The sequence below is a fragment of the Canis lupus genome, chromosome 1 (genome assembly GCF_011100685.1).
Source record: "Canis lupus familiaris isolate Mischka breed German Shepherd chromosome 1, alternate assembly UU_Cfam_GSD_1.0, whole genome shotgun sequence".
NCBI classification, from domain to species: Eukaryota; Metazoa; Chordata; class Mammalia; order Carnivora; family Canidae; genus Canis; species Canis lupus.
The window spans coordinates 106,512,166-106,532,350 of record NC_049222.1 but is presented as its reverse complement, the minus strand read 5'-3'; the positions used below and the strand labels follow the sequence as shown (position 1 = coordinate 106,532,350).

The following is a 20,185-nucleotide window of genomic DNA, read 5'->3' as shown; positions in this document are numbered from 1 at the left end:
GGGCCCCCTGCAGAGGGCTTGGTTGGGCTGGTGCAGCCAGGCGTGGGTGACAGGGTTGGGCCAGGCCACCTGTTGATGGGGAAAGAGGCCAAGAGGCCAGGATAGGGGGTGGGTGGCTCCTAGTCCTTTAGGAAATGGGGCACTGGGTGGGGATCCCAAAAGGTGGCTTCTCTCTCACCAGTCCTGAGCCATCTGGAGCTGCCTCTCCTGACCTCTTCATTCCAGTTATTCTTTCTATCTGGCCCTGACTCTCTGAATCCATTTCGAGCTGTGTCACCAAATTCCTGACCCAATGGGTTGTAAGAGCCAAATACTCAACACCTATCTACTGGGCACCCACTATGTGCCAGACTGAGGTCCACCTGTGAACAAAATGGACAAGGACTCCCAGAGATCCTGCCATCCTTGTGGAACTCACATTCCTTGAGGGCAGAACTGAGCTGTATTGCTCACTTCTGTTAAGCTGGCACCTGTTGAACAGAGGTTTTAGAGCCCTTGAGGCTGGTTTCAGTGTGTGTGGGGGGGACTGTTCTGAGGTTTATTTTGAGTAATGCAATTCATATCGAACACTGAAGTGTGACAAATCCAGCAACCCACTTTTTAATCTTTCTGGCTTACAACCTTTTTCATTCTAGACATGCCTCTCTATTCTAGATAGGTCTTTACAATAATGTTTGGTCTCATTTACAAACTAAGTTAATTAAGTGTGTTCAAACATTTTAAACTATATTTTTAGGGCACCTAGGTAGCTTGGTGGGTGAAGCATCTGCCTCTGCCTCAGGGCATGTCCCAGGGTCCTGGGATGGAGCCTCGCATTAGGCTCTCTATCTCTGTTGCTATCTCTTTCTCTCAAATAAATAAACAAAATCTTAAAAAAATAAACTACATTTTTAAAAAAGATTTTATTTATTTATTCATGAGAGACATGGGGTGGGGGGCAGAGACATAGGCAGAAGGAGAAGCAGGCTCCATGCAGGGAGCCCAATATGGGACTCGATCTGGGACTCCAGGATCAGGCCCTGGCCAGAAGGCAGGTGCTAAACTGCTGAGCCACCCAGGCATCCCTAAACTACATTTTTAAAACCAACACATTCAATCTCTTCTGGGAGCCCTTCAATTTTTAAACAAACCTCCCAGAACATTTAGGAAAATGTATACATCTAGGTATAGTACACTTGTAAATATGATCGACATGATAGTCTTTCAAGTATCCAGCACTGGATATAAATTTGGTATGACTCCAACTTCAAAATCACAGACAAATGACTCATTTCAAGCTGTAGTCAGAATATCGTCCCTATAACAGGTAAAATTCTTAGACATACAAGCAGCTTAACATGTAGAGATTCTGCTTCAAGAGAAGATTCACGTGAAGCCGTTTAAAAAAAAAGATTTTAAGGAGAATTTTAATTTTTAAAATTTTAAAGAAGATTTTATTTATTTATTTATGAGAGACACAGAGAGAGGCAGAGACATAGGCAGATGGAGAAGCAGACTTCCTGCTGAACAGGGAGGCTGACTCCTGGTTCAGATTCCAGGACCCTGAGATCTTGACCTGAGCTGAAGGCAGACACTTAACCAACTGAGCCCCACAGGTACCCCTCATGTTAAGACTTTAAACACATCTATGCTCAGCTTGAGAACGTACCAGAATTGAGAGAACGCTAACCCTACAGCAGAGCATTCAAGGAACTGAAACTCTGGCACCAAAGCCCAGGAATTCAAATTCCAGCTTGGCCACCTACTCTCTCTGAAACTTTGGGCAAATCATGGAGCCTCTCTGTGTCTCTGTTTCCCTGTCTGTAGCATTGGAACAATAAAGATACTTAGTTCATAGGTTTGCTATGAAGATTAAATGAATTAATATATAAAGCCCTTAGACCAGCACCTGGCATACACTAAGTTAAGTGTTTGTTATTCATAGTATCCATTAAAGAAGATAATGCTCTCTTAATTAACTCAAGTTGATTTTGCTCTGGACATTCATTGACTGGTTCCTCCAGGTGACTCTGGTGCATTTCATGGCCCTATTAATCATCCACAACTTTGAAGGGACTGGTCAAGGTGGACCCAGTCCATTCACGTGACTTAATATTTCCACATACACATAAAAATCAGCCACTCCCTGCCATCACGTGATTTGATCAACTTTCACCTTGTTTTGGTTCTTAAGACATGTGTGCTTTATCCAAATCTGAAGACCTTTGCAATGGAGGAAGTTGGTTCTTTTTTTTTTTTAATTATTTTTTTTATTGGAGTTCAATTTGCCAACATACAGCAAAACATCCAGTGCTCATCCCACCAAGTGCCCCCCTCAGTGCCCATCACCCAGTCACCCCAACCCCCCGTCCACCTCCCCTTCCACTACCCCTTGTTTGTTTCCCAGAGTTAGAAATCTCTCATGTTCTGTCTCCCTCTCTGATATTTCCCACTCATTTTCTCTCCTTTCCCCTTTATTCCCTTTCACTATTTTTTATATTCCCCAAATGAATGAGACCATATAATGTTTGTCCTTTTCCAATTGACTTATTTCACTCAACATAATACCCTCCAGTTCCATCCACATCGAAGCAAATGGTGGGTATTTGTTGTTTCTAATGGCTGAGGAATATTCCATTGTATACATATACCACATCTTCTTTATCTTTAAAGATATCTTCTTTATTCATCTTTCGATGGACACCGAGGCTCCTTACACAAGTTTGACTATTGTGGACATTGCTGCTATAAACATGGGGGTGCAGGTGTCCTGCCATTTCACTGCATCTGCATCTTTGGGGTAAATCCCCAGCAGTGCAATTGCTGGGTCGTAGGGCAGATTATTTTTAACTCTTTGAGGAACCTCCACACAGTTTTCCAGAGTGGCTGCACCAGTTCACATTCCCACCAAGAGTGCAAGAGGGTTCCCCTTTCTCCACATCCTCTCCAACATTTGTTGTCTCCTGTCTTGTTAACTTTCCCCATTCTCACTGGTGTGAGGTGGTATCTCATTGTGGTTTTGATTTGTTTTTCCCTGATGGCAAGTGATGCGGAGCAATTTCTCATGTGCGTGTTGGCCATGTCTATGTCTTCTTTGGTGAAATTTCTGTTCATTTCTTTTGCCCATTTCATGATTGGATTGTTTGTTTCTTTGCTGTTGAGTTTAAGAAGTTCTTTATAGATTTGGATACTAGCCCTTTATCTGTCATTTGCAAAAAAAAAAAAAAAAAATTTCTCTTGCTGTGCAGAAGCTTTTTATCTTGATGAAGTCCCAATAACTTGGTTCTTTTCAAATACTCCCTCTGAGGTGCCTGAGTGGCTCAGTCGATTAAGCATCTGCTATTGACTCAGGTCATGATCTTGGGGTCCTGGGATGGAGCCCCGCAATGCATGGATCCCCTCATCAGGCTTTTGCAGGGTTCCCTGCTCAGTGGGGAGTCTGCTTCTTCCTCTCCCCTATCCTCTCCCCCTGCTGTTGCTTTCTCTCACTTATTCTTTCTCTCAAATAAATAAATAAAATATTTAAAAAAATAAAATACTCCCTCTGTCTTCGGGCCACATAACACTCCCATTGTAGAATAGCACACAATTGACTGAATATCTCCTATGATCCAGTTGCTCTGTTTAATATCTGATTTCATTCTACACTGTGCTGGGCAAAAATAAGGTTGCAATAAGTATCGAAACAAATGAATTGTTGTCTCTGATTCTCCCTCTGTTCCTAAATATTTCTCTGCTCCCAAATCCAGCCCTCATATAGGACTTCCTTTCCCTCATTCTCTCTCTCTGAGAGCCCCTAACATGGAGGACACCTGGCTTAGCAGTTATTTGCCTTCTTCACAGATGATGAGGTGGAGATTGTAAGAAGAGAATGGTTCTCTGGAGACAGGGACAGGCCTGGCACGTGGGGATAGAGGTGTGTATGTCAGTTAGGGGTCGTGCGTGATGCTCATTGGTGGGAGGAGCCCAGAAAGCATGCAGAACCCTAGGACCTTGTCAGGTCCCAGAAGCTGGGCCTGTGTGCTCCCCTCACTTCTCTGGGGGAACTCCAGTCTCTCCTCCTCCCTGTTCATTGCTGTGCCCTGAAATGGACTGCAGCAAGATCTGACCCTGTTGTTTTCTCAAGGCCCTCAGGATTGAGGTCAAGTGTTGTTTTCTGGCACTCAAAGTCAGCACCATGTTCCACTGACCTACAGTTCCGGCCATGCCACCCACTTCTCCCACCTCAAATCCGCGCTCCACCATCATAGATGATTCTCCATCTCTAGGGCATGCCAGGTGTTCTCACACCACCAGGACTTTCTACAGGTCGTTCCCTCTATGAGAACGCCATCCACCCAACCCTCTCCATACAGTCATCTCATATGCAGCCTCCTTCTCCAGACCACCCAGCCCCAGCTCAGCCATCTTTTCTCCCTGCACTGTCACTTCTGCCTCCTCCCTGACTTCTGGTCTCTCCCCTCTGGTCCATCCCATACAAGGTCCCAGTGCTGCTCTTGCTCACAAGCCTTCCATGGCTCCCCACTGCCCTCAGGAAAAAGTCTTATCCTTTCAACCTGGAGTCTGAGGTCCTTTGGGATCTGGCCCGTGCTCTGCTCTCCCATCTTCTATCCCACCCTCTACCCATACACAGTGTGGTCTCCCCATCCTCTCCCTCCACTTCTTTCACTGCTACAGAAGGAGTTAAGGGGAGAGAGCCACCATGAAGGCCAGTACAGGATGGAGTACTCACTGGTGTCTTCCTGGAAGGAAGAAAAAATGAAATTGAGCTGTAAAAGAGAACTCCAGAATATCTGGAATTTGGAGAGGCAGAAGTGGGATAAAAGCAAAAAGCAATGCTAATAATAAAATCCACACTTTATTGCTCAAGCAAGTGTGCCAGGCACTGTTGTATGTGTTTCACATGTTGGAAATATTGAATCCTCCCAATAACAATCACTGCCCTATGAGTAATATACTATTGTTATCCTTAATTTATAGATTAAAGAATCTACACAGTCAAGGGAGGTACTTGCCCAGGATACACAGGGCCAGCAAGAGGCAGAGTTGGGATTCCAACTCAGGTTTTGCCAGACTTGTAACCATTCCTCTGTAGGAAGAAGTAGAGCCCATGGAATAACCAAGGTGGGAGAGACGCTTGAAAGGGGTTTTCCTGTATTCTCTTAGTGGTGGGGGTAAGACCTTAGCCCATGTCCCCACTCGTCCCCAGTGATGCAAGAATGGGGCTGGGGTATAATTAGGGTGAATTTGTACTATCATGTCACTGCTTTTATTAAGCATTAAGGGTTGGATCTGGGCAGGTGGAGGGAAGGCAAAGTCTTGATCAGGTATATTCTGGAGCCAGCAAGTGGGGGCCACAGGTCAAGAGTTGGATGTCACATGTCAGGGTTAGTTGGCCTGAATGGTTTTTCTGATCCAGTGGCCATATCTGCAGACATCAGTGTAGACTCCTGGCTTCTCCTTGGATCCACAGGGAACATTACCCCATGACACAAGGCCTCGGAGACGGTCTCCACACACGAGTGGGCCCCCAGAATCCCCCTGTGGGAAAGTGGGAGATAATCAGATAAAGAAACAGAGAGAGAGAGAGAGAGAGAGAGAGAGAGTGACAGGGCTGCCTGGCTGGCTCAGTGGTGGAGTATGTGACTCTTGACCTTGGGATCGTGAGTTTGAGACCCATGTTGAGTGTAGAAATAACTTAAAAATAGCATATTTTAAAAAAGAAAGCAAGAAAGACAGGGAGACAGAAGGTCACAGAGACATGTAGAGAGGGAGAAGGAGAGACACTCAGAGATGGATAGACTTAGGGACAGACAGACACACAAAGTCACAAACAGGAAAATAGAGACAGTCTGAGGGAAACTCAGAAACAGGTAGAAACAGAGAGAACACTGTGACCCAGAGAGGCATCAAGAGAAGAAAATAGAAAGAATAAAGGCTAAGTACAAGAACTGAGAGCTCTTGGGCTCCCTGCTTATCCAGAAGTCTGCTCTTCACTCTCCCTCTACCGCTCCCCCTGCTTGTGCTCTCTCACTTGCTCTCTCTCTCTCTCTGTCTAATTAGTAAAATCTTTAAAAAAAAAAATAACAGAGACTGAGAAGTGTGGAGAGAAGCAGAGGCACAGAGTGAGGGGGAGACAGAGAAAGAGAGAAAAAGAGACCTAAAAAGAGGAAGAACCTCCAGGTACAAGATAAGTGAATACCAGGGATTTAATGCACAGTCAACACTGCTGTGGGATAACTAGGAGTGTTGTTAAGATAGGATATCCTAAGAGCTTGGGGATCCCTGGGTGACTCAGTGGTTTAGCACTTGCCTTTGGCTCAGGTCATGATTCTGGGGTCCTGAGATCAAGCTCTGCATCGGGCTCCCTGTATGGAGCCTGCCTCTCCCTCTGCCTGTATCTCTGCCTCTCTCTCTCTCTCTCTCTCTCCCTCTCACGAATAAATAAATAAAATACTTTATTTTTAAAGATTTTATTTAAAAAATAAATAAAGGCAGAGACATAGATAAAAAAGGATATCCTAAGGGCTCTTATCGCAAAGGACAAAAATCTTTCTTTTCTGTTCCTTTTAAGATTTTATTTATTTAGGGATCCCTGGGTGGCACAGAGGTTTAGCACCTGCCTTTGGCCCAGGGCGCGATCCTGGAGACCCGGGATCGAATCCCACGTCGGGCTCCAGGTGCATGGAGCCTGCTTCTCCCTCTGCCTATGTCTCTGCCTCTCTCTCTCTGTGTGACTATCATAAATAAGTAAAAATTTAAAAAAAGATTTTATTTATTTATTTATTTATTTATTTATTTATTTATTTATTTATTTTTTAAGAGAGAGTGAGAGAGCATGCACACAAGTAGAGCTAGCAGCAGAGGGAGAAGGAGAAGCAGGCTCCCCGCTGAGTAGAGAACCTGACATGGGACCCAATCCCAGGACCCTGGAATCGTGACCTGAGCCAAAGGCAGATGCTTAAACAACAGCCATCCAGAAGCACCTTTGCTTTGTTTTGCTTTGCTTTGCTCTGCATGATGGGTGCTAACTGACCATGGCAATCATTCCACAGGACGTGGAACATCACACTGTACACCTGAAACTTCTACACTGATGCATGTATGCTGACTGCATCTCAACAAAACTGGGGAGAGAAAAGACAGCTTAGGTATTGAGGTTTGTCTGCTAGCCCTTTTGTCATGTCTGACTTGCTGTGTATCACTGTCCCTAGCTCTGTCTCTTCAGAGACCTCAAAGCACTGGAGTAAATTTTGGCATAAATAGGAGCAACAACAACAAAAACTTCAAGTTACAGGAGGCATTTGGGAGTGGGGACAGAGCCCTGTCTCTCCCCAGCTGCGGTCCACCGGCCTCCAGAGCTTGGCCATGTCCAAACAGGACAGTCCTCTGTTTGAGGAAGGACAGACCCCTCACACCACCTGCTTCCTTACTGTGTCTCTCTGGTTCTTAATCTCTATCTCCATCCTTGTCTCTGTGTTTCCTGTCTCTGCTGGCTGCCTTTATACCTCTGCCTGTTCCTGGCTGTGTCTCTAAGTGTCCAACTGAGACTCTCTCCCTGGGATCCTCTCCCAGCATGTCTCCCTAAAACTCTATTTCGGTCTGTCTCTGTCGGCTCTGTAACTGGAAGGTCCCGGTGACCTCACCTGGCAGGAGTCCTTCCCGTACTTCTCATCTCCCGCACACACCATGTTCTGGGTGATCTGGCTAGGGTAGGCACGCTCACACTCCTCACGGGGCACCAGGTGGATGTATGCACACTGGATGGTGTTAGGGAAATCACCTGCAGAGAGAGATGAGCCAGGCTTACTTCACAGCCTGTCCTCCGCATGTCCTCCCCAGTGAGCTCTCTCCCCTATTGGTCCCTATATCCCATTGGTTTCCTTCTTCCTATTTGTCTTTCATTCATAAAAATCCATTTCCATTGGCCCTGGCTCCCAATTGGTCCCTCTTTACATCATTCTTTCCTCCCATTGGCCTGTCTTCCTCATTAATTGCCCCATCTCCATTAGTCCTCATTTCTTACTGCTTTTCCCTTTCTCTTAGGACCTGCCTCTACTTGTGTCTTTCACTGGTCTCACCTTCTTCAGTACTTCCAGCTCACCTCTAGACTCTCTTCTGTTAGTCCCTCCTCCACCCTTTCATCCATGGTTGGACCCCTCTTTCCCACCGGCTCATCCTGATGGGCTAACACATGACCATTGGTCCTCTCCTAACTAGTCCCTTTTCCCCTTCATTGGCTCTCCCTTCTTACTGGCCCTTAAGCCAGAGGTGCACCCCCCACATTGGTCCTTTCCTAAATGAACCGCCCTCCCCCCTAGGTTCTCTCTTCCTATTGGCCATTCATTCAATGGCCCACCTTCCTTTTTTGGCCCTTCACTCACCGGCCCAATTACCTTCCACGGTTCCTGCTGACCTATGGGACTTGTTCCTCCCCCAGTCCTTCCTTTAGTGCCTCCCCTTGACCACTGACCCTTCCCTTAGTTGGCTCCTCCCAATTATCACTCTCTACTCCCAACTGCACTTTCATTTCATATCTTTCAGGGGGCTGTCCTGCTTTATTGATCTCTCTTTTTCCATTAGTCCCTCCTCCACTATCTCTTCTTGATCATTTTTGCATCCCGATTGGTCCCTTTCGATCATTGGCCTCCTTCTGGATTAGAATCTCCCCACTGACCCTCCCCCTTCATCAATCCTTCATCTCACAGCCTCTCTTTCCATACCATTCACTCATGGGTTTATTTTCTCCACTGGCTGTTCACTCATTCACACAACTCCCATACTTGCCTCCCCTCCCCACTGACACACCTCCCCATTGGTCCTCACCATTAGCCCACCTCCTGCATAGCCTATCACCCATTGGCCTGCTTCCTTGTCACCCTGCCACTACTGACCATCTGCTGTCTTGCCCCATCCTAGGATGTGGCAGCTTGAGTGGTTGGCTGAGCAGTCTTGCTCCAGGGAGAGAGGCTGGATGCGTTCAGAGAATTTGGCAGGTCGAGCCAGGCGCAACAGCATGATGTCCTGGTCGTGAGTGGCAGCATTGTAGCCAGGGTGGGCCACAGCCCGGACAACAGAGCTCTGCTCCTGGAAACTCTCCCTTTGCTGAAGGTTGTGCTTCCCCAGGTAGACTTGAAGATTCCTGGGAAAGAGGAGGGCTCGGTCTTACCTGGAGTCCATGGCTGCAGCCAAGACTTCAGAAGGGGCTGTGATGGGAGATGGCAGTGGCTTGGTGCACCACGAACCATCTGGCCTGTACCCCTCACAATCTTCCCAGCTCAGAAAAGGACAATTTCATCCTTTCCGAATAACCTTGGAGACTATTGTTGACTCTCTTTATTTCATGCCTCACATCCAAGCAGCCCAGAAATCCTTTTAGCTCTCCAAAGTATATCCAGGATATGACCGTTTCTCACCTCCCCCACCGCCATCATCTCTTACTGGAACAATGGCAGTAGCTATCCCACTTGACTCCTTGTTTCTGTGTTTGCCCCTCCACAAAACAGCCAGAGAAATTTTAACAACATAATATATCTCACCTCCTCTTGTCCCTTCTCTGCTCAGAATCCTCCCATGACTCCCATCTCATTCAGAGTAAAGGCTGAAGTTTTCACCCTGACCCACAAAGTCCTGCATATTCTGCCCCCATCACTTCTCAAATATCACCTCCTCCCACTCTCTCCCTCTCTCCTTCTGCTCCAGCCACACTGGCTTCCTTGCCTTTCTTTGAACACAACAGTCATCCTCTCACCCCATGGCCTTTGCACTGGTTGTTCCTGCTGCCAGCAACTCTTTCCCCTACATATCCGCATGGCTTCCTCCCTCACCTCCTTCAGATGTCACCTTCTCAGTGAGGCCTTCCCTGATGATCCAATTAAAATGCAAATAGCTACCCTGACAGGCAAGTCCTATCTCTCTTTCCTGCTTTCTTTGCCACCCAGAACCTACCATCACCATCTGATATACTATATATGTATTGTTAAATATTTACTTTTTTGTCTCTCCTCCTACCATAGCAGCACTGTCCAATAGAACTTCTTCAGTCATGCTGCAGTTTGATATGGTGGCCACTAGACATAGGCCTCTACTGAGCACTTGATACGTGCTCCTGGATTTGTCATCTCATTGCATTTTTCTTTTTTCTTTTCTTTTATTTATTTATTTTTATTTTTTATGATAGTCACACACAGAGAGAGAGAGAGGCAGAGACATAGGCAGAGGGAGAAGCAGGCTCCATGCACCGGGAGCCCGATGTGGGATTCGATCCCGGGTCTCCAGGATCGCGCCCTGGGCCAAAGGCAGGCACCAAATCGCTGCGCCACCCAGAGATCCCTCATTGCATTTTTCTTATTGTGAATTTAATTGGCCATTTGTGGCTACCACATGGGTGGCACAGCTCTAGAATATCAAGATGGGAATTTTGTTTTGTTCAGATACAGCGTCCTCACTGCCTATACCTGTGTCTATCGTATTTATGATAGATATCCAACAAATATTTGTGAAATGGATCAAAAGAGTCACTCTCTCGCTCAAAATTCTCCCTTGGCTCCTCATTACTTTTGTTTTGTTTTGTTTTGTTTTATTTTCCCCATTACTTTTTTTTAATTTATTTTTTATTGGTGTTCAATTTACTAACATACCGAATAATCCCCAGTGCCCGTCACCCATTCAGTCCCACCCCCCGCCCTCCTCCCCTTCTACCACCCCTAGTTCGTTTCCCAGAGTTAGCAGTCTTTACGTTCTGTCTCCCTTTCTGATATTTCCCACACATTTCTTCTCCCTTCCCTTCTATTCCCTTTCACTATTATTTATATTCCCCAAATGAATGAGAACATATAATGTTTGTCCTTCTCCGACTGACTTACTTCACTCAGCCCCATTACTTTTTAATGAAACTCATTCCACCATCTTCTGCCCCACTGTAACTTTCTTAGAACACTCCAGACTATTTCAAACTCAGGGACTTTGTCCTTGCATTTCTTCTGCCCTCAACGCTTGTCCCCCTTCTTCATTTGTCTACTCTTTCTCATTTTCAATGCCTCAGCTTGAACTTCATCTCATCAGAAGGTCTTTCCTGATACCCTCTTCCATCTAAAGTAGGTACTTCTCTGTTCTTTTCTCTCAGGGAGCCATCCCTCTTCTTTTCCTTCACTGGACTTAGGGTAATTTGTAATTACATGATTTTTCAAGGGCTTGTTAGTTAAATAACTATCATTCTGTGCCTTACTGCTTCTGTGTTCCTAAGGGCATAGACTCTGCATTTCTCTCATCCACTGCTGAATCCCCACTGCCCAGCTCAAATCTGGCACTTAGCAGATGCTTTGATCAACGTGCGCCAATGGATGAATGAGAATGGTGGGAGCAATGCCAGGTCTCCCTGAGGGTGGGGGAGACCATCCTGAGGGTATTTGTTGAGTCCATAACCTTGCGTGATTAGACCCCTCTCCTCCCCCCACAGTAGGGAGTGGCACCTGTTAGCTTCCAAACACTTGAGTTGCCACTTACTACTTCTCTGAGCCTCAATGTCCTCATCTGCAAAATGGGGCAAGGAGTCTCTTATTGTGGAGTTTCCAGGAAACATATATAAACTGCTTAACTCAGCACCTGGCTGGTAGTTAGTGTTGAACAAAATGGCAACTGTTAATTGAACTAGTGATCATTAGTGCCCTGAGGATTTGTCCTGGTCCCTCTATGCTTTTCTACCTATGCCCACTTTCTGGATGATCTCATCCCGTCCTGTGTTTAAATACCACTTATTTGTGGATGATCCCTTCGTGTTTACCTCCAGGTCTGACTTCTCTCCTGAGCACCAGCAGCCTACCCTCATGCTTCTTGGACACCTCCCTGGTATCTCAGGCTCACCTTGGCTAGAGCAAAATGTGACACTCCTCTGCCCATATCCAAACTGGTTCTATTTCCCTCTCCCACCATCTCAGAGAGACACAACAGAATATCCACTTGTTCGAGTCCTATACCTGCAGGTCAGCCCTGCCTCTTCCATCCCATACCACCAAGTCCTGCTGGTCTCAAAATACCTCCAAAAGTTTTCAACTATCCTCTACCCCCTGGTCCAAGCCATCATCCCGTCATTCTAGGTCATTCATTCCCCCTTGCCCAGCCCACTTTCCACATGGTGGCCAGGGTGCTCTTAAAAATGTAAATCAGATCTGCTGCTTCCCTGACTGAAATTCTCCAGTGTCTTCCTCCTTCACTTAGAATGAGATCCATTGCTGCATCGCTGCCTGCAGGCCCTGCACCATCTGATTCCCCAGTTAGAAGGTCAGTTCATAAAAGCAACAGTTTTGCTTTTCTTCACCGCTATATCCTCCCGGCCCCAGACAGTGCCTGACACTTATTTAGTGCTCATTTAAGTACTGCCCAGATGAACCTGGTTATCAGATGGCCTTGTGCTGGGACAGGGGGTTGTATGTATCACTTCCTGCCTGAAATCTGCAAGATGCCCCCCAGGGGTCTCATTGCAACCACTCCTCACTCATGTGACATGGAGACTCACGGTTTTTTGCAATGGGCAGCAGTGAGAACCCACAGCGGGTGAATGAGGACCCCTCCACAGAGCAAGTGGCCTGACGTGTAGAGGGCAGCTTGGTAGGGGTGAGACGTCTGCTCACAGGGTCCACCATGCAGCACCTTATTCTGCTCCTCCGCCCAGGCTGAGAAAGGAAGGGTCTGAGTCAGGGACGAGCTCTGGAGACACCAGGAGGATCCCCCACGGTGGACCCCAATACTGTCCCAGTGGTCCAGGTCATCTCCATCCCACCCCCACCCTCAAATTCTTCCCCACCTTCCAGACCAACTTCTACCTCCTTCCTGTCTGCACCCCCATCGCTAACCTAGCCCCTCACTTTTGCCTCACTCCAAGCACCCCCTGCCTCCACACGTGTGTGAATCCCCATCCCCAATTCCAAACTCTCCCACCAGCAGCGCCCCCCCAAACCACCCAGTCACATCCTCTTTCTTCCCACCTGCAGCCATCAGGATCACTGCCACAATTAGCGTCTTCATGCCCATTCCTGAGAAGGGAAACCAAATGCTCCTCAGTGCCTGTCTCAGACCCCCTCAAGGCCCCTCCTTCATCCCTCCTTCCCCAGCCTCCATGATCTCCTGACCCCTAACCTCTATCTCTCCCCTGGTCTCTTGTCACTCTAACCTTATCTTCCATCCTCAGGTCCCATGAAGGCAGGTTGAGTAAGAACCCAAAACCACATGTGGTCGTCTGCAGCTCACAGTGCAATTCTCAATAAGTCTCTTATTTCTCTGGGCTCTAGTGTGCCTGCCTGCCAGCAGGAGGGGGTGGCCCAGGAGGGGCTCTGAGCTTCTTCCCTACCCATGGGGTTTTTCTTCTGCACCTTGGCTCTGAGCCCACTCTGTCGCTCACCTCATACCTGGAGGTTCTAGGGTGCAGTGTGATCTTACCTGCTGGGAGCTGGCTGCCTGGGGGCCCAGAGGACTCCTGGACGAGGGGTTCTTGGGTTGAGGCAGGCACAGCACGTGTCACAGGCAGACTGACAGAGAAGCACAGAGTCAGAAATGCAGGGAGTTATGGGGAGAGATGGGACCCAGAAAGCAGAGAGGATGCCCAGGAGCCAGAGCCAGAGACACAGACAGCAGAGGATGTATGGGCTGTGGGGCCCAGGCCAGACGGACACCTGGGCTTCCTGGCCTCCTTGGAAGAGGCTGTTCCTGCCCCCAGACACTCCTGGTGCTTCCTTTTAACCCCTGTCTCCCCAGGTTCCTGAGGCAGGAGGCTGCCCCACCCTTTCCTCCTCACCCAGACCTCCCACACACATTCCTTGCATCCCCATGTCCCCGTGGCTCTGCTCCTGATGACCCCTGACCGGGCTTCCCAGGAGGTGAGCACCAGGCCCTGAGAGCATTGGGGGCCTGGACTCCAAAGTCTGAGGGAGGATGGGGCTAGGGGGCCTGGACTCCAGGGTCTGAGGCAGGAGGGGAGAGGGCCTAAAATTCTAGACCTTCAGCAAAAGGGCCTGGGCATCTGCACTTTCGAGTCTAAATGAGGAAAGATGGGTGCTAGTTCTCAGTCAGTAGGCTTCTCTAGGTCCTTGAGCAAGAAGGTGTCTGAGAACCCAAAAGCCAACACCCAGGGGAGTAAATAGTTCCCCCGGCCTGCAGGAATCCCCCCACCTCTGTCTGTGAGCACTCTAGCCCTGCAGACCCTCACTCCTGGGTCTGCTGCCTGCAGGCACTAAGAACCCGGCCGCTTGGGTCAGTGGAGTTGGGGTGATTCACGCACCTGCCCGTAAGTCCCTCTGTGGGCGCTGACGACCTCCGTGTCCCCACTGTAGACAGCAGCCAGTGAGAAAGCATGTGTCACCCAGCTGGCACCCGCCCCTGCCCTGGGCTGGGGCGCTGTGGGGAAAGGGGCCTCAAACAATCGGGCTTTGTCCGCCCCCAGCACCCAGTGCCATGCTCCCAGCAGCTCCATTTCTCAACCTCTCTTCCGGGCAGGCGGGCGCCTGCGTCAATAGCTTTCCTTTGTCCCTGTATGACAGTCCTGCTGCTGTACTTTGATGGCCCACCCACATCTGCCCGGATATCAGGACGTTTGACCTTCCTGGTTCCCCTGCTCCAAGCCTGCCCACCTCTGCAGTCTCGCTGTCCACCTGTCTTCCTGGCCATGGTGGGGGTGTCTCCACGCCCATCTCTCTCTCTCTCTCTCTCTCTCTCTCTCTCTCTCTCTCTCTCTCTCTCTCTCTTTTTCTCGTGTTTTCTTGTGTTCTTCTCAGGCTCTACTTGTGTCTCTGTCCCTCTGTCTCTTTCCCTATCTTTTTCTCTGTATCTCTCTCTCTGTCTTTCTCCCAAATCTCCGAGTCTCTGTGGACATTCTCTACATTTTGGTCTGCTTATCCTCCCCTGGCCTCCCCTTCATTTTCAGGAGAGGAGCGTGCCTCTGCTCAGAAGTGAATTAGCTCCCTGGAGAGCTGGGGAGGATGATGTGGGGGAGCAGTGGGGAAGCCAGTGGGACATGGACGGGTTTCCGATGAGATTCAGCATGTAGGGAGAGACTTGGAAATAAGCAGGAATGCAAGAAAACTTGAGAGCGATTTGCAAGTGTGAAATGGGGGCTCCAGCAGCTCTGGAGGGACCCAGGGGGATTTGAGGAGGTGCCCGTAAGGTTGGGCGCAGTGTTGGGTGTCAATCAGGAGAAGCAGGGCAAGAAGGTCTGGTGTATGGTGGCCAGGTGTATGGAGGGAGATGAGGATGGATGTGATGGTTGTGGGGCATGAGGAGAATGCAAGGAAGTCACTGGACAGAAGGACAATTGATATTGGTAATGTCCACCTCAGCACCAGCTTGGGCCTGGCACTGGGGGATGCAAATCAGTATTTGGCATTCCACATGCTCTTGGGCTGCTGCCCTGCCCCCAACTCCCCCCAGGCCCTTCACACTCACTGCCCTACTGAACTAGGCACCTTCTCAGAACTCATCATCTTCCCAGACACCAGGCTGGGTCTCTTGCAGCCCGGCCCATGACCTCCTTTCTCTGTAGGTCCCCTCCTCTCTGTCCCCATGACCCTAAACGTGGCTCAGACCCACTCCTCTCCCACATGACCATCATCCTGGGCTCTTCTCCCTCCTCTGTAGCCCTCACCTGACCCCAGAGGGGTCTTTCCGCACCTGGAGCTGCTCTTCTCTTGCTCATAGCCCTGCCCTGGCTACCCTCTCACCCCTGAGACAAAGTCCCAGCCCCTCAGCCAGCTGTTGGAAGACCTTCAGCATCCGCAGCATCACTGGTCAAAAGAAATATATTGCCAAGTACACATGCACTGTTAAAATTCTAGTAGCCACAATTTTTTTAAAATAGTAAAAAGATGGGATGCCCGGGGGGCTCAGTCAGTCAAGCATCTGACTTGTGATCTCAGCTCAGTTCTCGATCTCAGGGTTGTGAGTTCAAGCTCCATGTTGAGCCTCCATGCTGGGTATGGAGCCTACTTAAAAAAAATAATAATAGGGGCACTTGGGTGCCTCAGTGGTTGAGCATCTGCCTTCGGCTCAGGTCGTAATCTTGGGGTCCTGGGATAGAGTCAGCTTCGGGCTCCCTGCAGGAAACCTGCTTCTTCCTCTGCCTGTGTCTCTGCCTCTCTCTCTCTCTCTGTGTGTGCCTCTCATGAATAAATAAATAAAATCTTTTAAAAATAATAAAAATAGCAAAAAGAGTTAGGAGTTCATTTTAGTATTTCATGTAGCCCAATATATCCAAAATTGCAATGTGAAATTAAAATAAGAACATTTCATTTACTTTTAAATTATTATTATTATTTAAAGATTTTATTTATTAATCTGAAAGAGAGAAAAACACGAGCAGTTAGAACTGCAGAGGGAGAGGGAGAAGCAGGCTCCCCATGGAGCAGGGAGCCTGATGCAGGGCTCGATCCCAGGACTCTGGACTCATCACCCAGGCGCCCTAAGATAAGTCACCCAGGCGCCCTAAGATAAGAACGTTTTAAAGATAGTTTGTCTTCTTATTTTTTGCATAGTGTTTAGAGCCCGATGTGTCTTCCACTTATAGCACATCTCACTTGGAACTTTCCACATTTCACAAATCAGGAGCCACCATGGTGAGCGGCTGCCACATTGCATGCCCCGCTCTGCCCATGGGTCTTGTGCTCCAGCCGTGAAGATTGCTCTCTCTTATCTCTAAGCCTCATCCATGCTATTCCCCCTATTCAAATGCTCTTCTCACCTTCTCCTGACCACAACGTGTCCTTCGAGTCTTTGCTTAGACATTGTCTCCTTCTGGAAGCCTTCCCTTGAACACCATCCAACTTTTTACCCCCTGCAGTTGGGTTAGTCACTCTCTCATCTAGGTTCCCAGAGCAGGTGCATCCCTGAAGTCACCCTGGATCGTGAACATTTGGATTCACATCTGTCTTGGCCACTGGACCGTGAGCTCCTTGAGGGCAGGCACTGAAGCTGACTCACCCCTGTGTGCCCTCACGGGACCTAACCCAGAGGAAGCCTTAGGAAATGTTGACCAAATGACTAAATGTCTTCATTACACCCACTCCCATTTTATGAAAAAGAAAACTGAGACTCAGAGAAGGAAGTTAATTGCTTAACATCCAACACCCAGGAAATGGTGGGACCTTTTGGATTGGAAGTCAGCTTCCATGGAGGTGGACATGGCCCGTCTTTCGGTGCTCCCACCAGATGTCTCTTAGCACAACAGATGATTGGAGAGTTTGGGAGGAGTTGAGAACCTGGTAGGAAAAGAAGGATGTGATAGGTGGTGGAGAACTCCACCTCTAAGAACCTCTAAGAGAGAGAATGAAGTCCCCATCTGCAGATATTTGCCAGTGACCTTTATGGTTTTGCCCTCCTATGTGCCACACATTATTATTTCTGGAATATTTTCCCCAAAATTGACATGTTCCACAAAAGTCTTCAATAAAGAAAATGTACTATAAGAAAACTTGGTGAGGGACGCCTGGTTGCTCAGTGGTTGAGCATCTGCGTTCGGCTCAGGGAATGATCCCAGGATCCTGGGATTGAGTCCCACATAGGGGTCCCTGCAGGGAGCCTGCTTCTCTCTCTGCCTCTCTGTGTCTCTCATAAATAAATAAATAAATAAATAAATGCATAAATAAATAAATAAAATCTTTAGGGACGCCTGGGTGGCTCAGCAGTTGAGCACCTGCCTTTGGCTCAGGGCGCGATCCCAGATTCCCCGGTTCAAGTCCCACATCAGGCTCCTTGCATGGAGCCTGCTTCTCTGCCTGTGTCTCTGCCTCTCTCTGTGTGTCTCTCTCATGAATAAATGAATAAAATCTTTAAAATAAATAAATAAATAATAAATAAAATCTTTAAAAAAGAAAACTTTGTGAAGAGTGCCTGGGTGGCTCAAACAGTAGTGTCTGCTTTCAGCTCAGGTCATGCTTTTGGGGTCTTAGGGTCAAGCCCTGTGTCAGGCTCCCTGCTCAGTGAGAGGAGTCTGGAGTCTGCTTCTCCCTCTCCCTCTGCCCCTCCTACCGTTCATAATCTCTCTCTCAAATAAAATAAATAAATAACTAAATAAATAAATAAATAAATAAATAAATAAATAAATAAAATCTTAATAAAAAGAAAACATTTTGTGAAAGTGTAAGTGGGCAAAAGTACCGGAAATCACAGACAATAAAAACATATGCTCACTAAAGGCTTATCAGGCAATGTTCTAGCACTTTCTGAGTATTAAATTTATTTAATCTTCATAACAGACTTGGGAAGTAGTTGTTATTTCTCTCACTTCAAGGATGGAGGAAGGGAGATGGGGAAGTAATGTGCAAATAGCTTACAAGCACCTGAACTGGGGCAGAAATCTAAAAATAAGTGTCTGATACTATGTTGTGCTGTCTGCCCAAAGAGAAAGGAAGTTATTTTTAAAAATCCAACAAAAGTGCTATCTCAGGGCGCCTGGATGGCTCAGTTCGCTGAGCATCCTACTTTTGGTTTTGGCTCAGGTCATGATCTCAGGATCATCAGCCTCTGTGCTCAGTGGGGAGTTTGCCTGAGATTCTCTCTCCTCTCCCTCTGCCCCTCCTCCTCCCTCAAATAAATAAATAAGTCTTAAAAAAAAAAGAGTACTATCTCAAGTCATTGCAAACCAACCCACCTCCAGACTTTATACAGGAACTGCCAAGAGGCAGGGCCAGGTATCTCCAGTCTGACTTAGTACAACTGCAATGTTTCATTCCTTTTTCAAACTTTAGATTGAATATTGAGGGGGAAGATTGGATTTTCCAGGGATTTTCATGGAGATGGGTGGCCAAAAACCCTTAACATACCTGAAGCTTGACACTGATCCAGAGGCACGAGGGGCCAGGGGTCTGGACATCTGAGTCTGAGAGGGGAGGTGCTGGAGGCAGGGGTGGCTTAGGTCTGAGGGAGGAGGAGCTGGAGGTCTAGACCTCTGTGTTTTGTACTAGGAAGAGGCTTAGCCTCCTGTGAGCAGGAAGTTGATGGCTGCATGATTTCTGCAATATGGGGAAGGGTGGAGGTGTAAGGGGGGGCAGTGGCTAGGAGAGACTTGCTAGGGAGATGAGATGGGGAGAGGAAGGATCTGGAGGACATTAGCTGAGAATTCTAGGGGAGAAACTGGAAAGACAGGCAGGAGGTTGAGCCCTGGGCTGGAGAGGAACCCTCTGTCAGCAGCGTCTGAGGTGTGACTGCCCAGGGAGTCTTTGATGGCAGAAGGCCAAGGGCATGGCCAGACTTTGAGTCACAGGGACTCCTCCCTCCTCCCTTCCAGATGTCCCTTCTCTGCCTTTTTTGAGAATAGTAGCCCACCAACCCAGATTCCCATCTCCCTCTTCCTCTGGCACACAGGATGCTGGTTGCTCACTCTGGGTGGGCTCCCCTGGGACCCTGGTGTCCTATCTACCTGCCAGCCCTATCTTTTCTGAAAACATCCCTCTTTCCTGATTTTCCATCTTTGAAATACTCAGGAATACTTTCACACCCTTTTTCACTGCCAGTGAAGCAGGCTTATTCTCTCCTCCCTCCATCCTTCCTTATTCCCTCTGGACCTTCTCTTCCTCTCTCCAACTCATTTTACAGATAAAGAAAACTGAAATCTGCGAAATGGATAGAAACAGGTCACTAAGCAGGGGGCAGAGCCAGGGCTCAAAATCAGATGTCTCTCCCTCTCTTAAGGGTTCCTCCTCTGAAGTTTTAGATCTTCAGAGCTTTTCCACCTTTGTTTTAAAGTTACAAAAGTGCACATCTAAAGAAATATAAATGAAAGAGGTACCCATGACTACCACCGCATGCAGTTTAGTACATGGCTTTTCATACTTTATTCTGCAAATGTTTCATTTTACACAGCTAGAGTCAAACATACGTTTGTATCTTTCTTTTTTCATGTTCCATCATATAGCACATTCTTGCATAACGCTAACAATTCTGCAAGGTTATTATCCTTAATAGCTTCCTAATATCCTTGTCCCCAAACAAGCCTATTGTTATGTAAACAATACACTAATTTGGGACATGTTCAGTGTTTCCACTGTTTTGCTATGATAAATAATGTGAAGAATTCAAACCTTGCTCCGCACTTTGGATTTTGTGTGTGAGTAATATCTTCCTCAACTAGAATCACAGAGTCAACAGCAGTAAATAAAGATCTCAATCCACCTTGCCAAACTGCCTTCCATAAAAATGGCATGATTCAGTTCCACTGGTTGAGAGT

General features: G+C 47.7%; 2 protein-coding genes across 2 annotated transcripts in view; one reads left to right on the top strand and one right to left on the bottom strand.

Annotated features, from left to right (window-relative positions):
* LOC611793 (kallikrein-1-like) overlaps nucleotides 1–20,185 on the top strand; it is an 87,370-nt gene that overhangs the window by 53,202 nt on the left and 13,983 nt on the right. The window lies entirely within an intron of this gene.
* On the bottom strand, nucleotides 5,368–13,008 carry KLK6 (kallikrein related peptidase 6). Its single transcript, NM_001197166.1, has 5 exons — nucleotides 12,963–13,008; nucleotides 12,494–12,650; nucleotides 8,874–9,121; nucleotides 7,626–7,762; nucleotides 5,368–5,520 (listed from the first exon to the last, which is right to left on the bottom strand). The coding sequence occupies exons 1-5, from the start codon at nucleotides 13,006–13,008 to the stop codon at nucleotides 5,368–5,370; spliced, it is 741 nt and encodes a 246-aa protein (NP_001184095.1).

Coding starts and splice junctions, on each gene's coding strand:
- KLK6 (NM_001197166.1), bottom strand. CDS start 13,008: ATGGGCATGAAGACGCTAATTGTGGCAGTGATCCTGATGGCTGCAG. Junction 9,122..12,493: donor GCTGCCCATTGCAAAAAACC/GTGAGTCTCCAT, acceptor CCTCTTTCCCAG/GAATCTTCAAGTCTACCTGG. Junction 5,521..7,625: donor ACGGGAAGGACTCCTGCCAG/GTGAGGTCACCG, acceptor ACTTTCCCACAG/GGGGATTCTGGGGGCCCACT.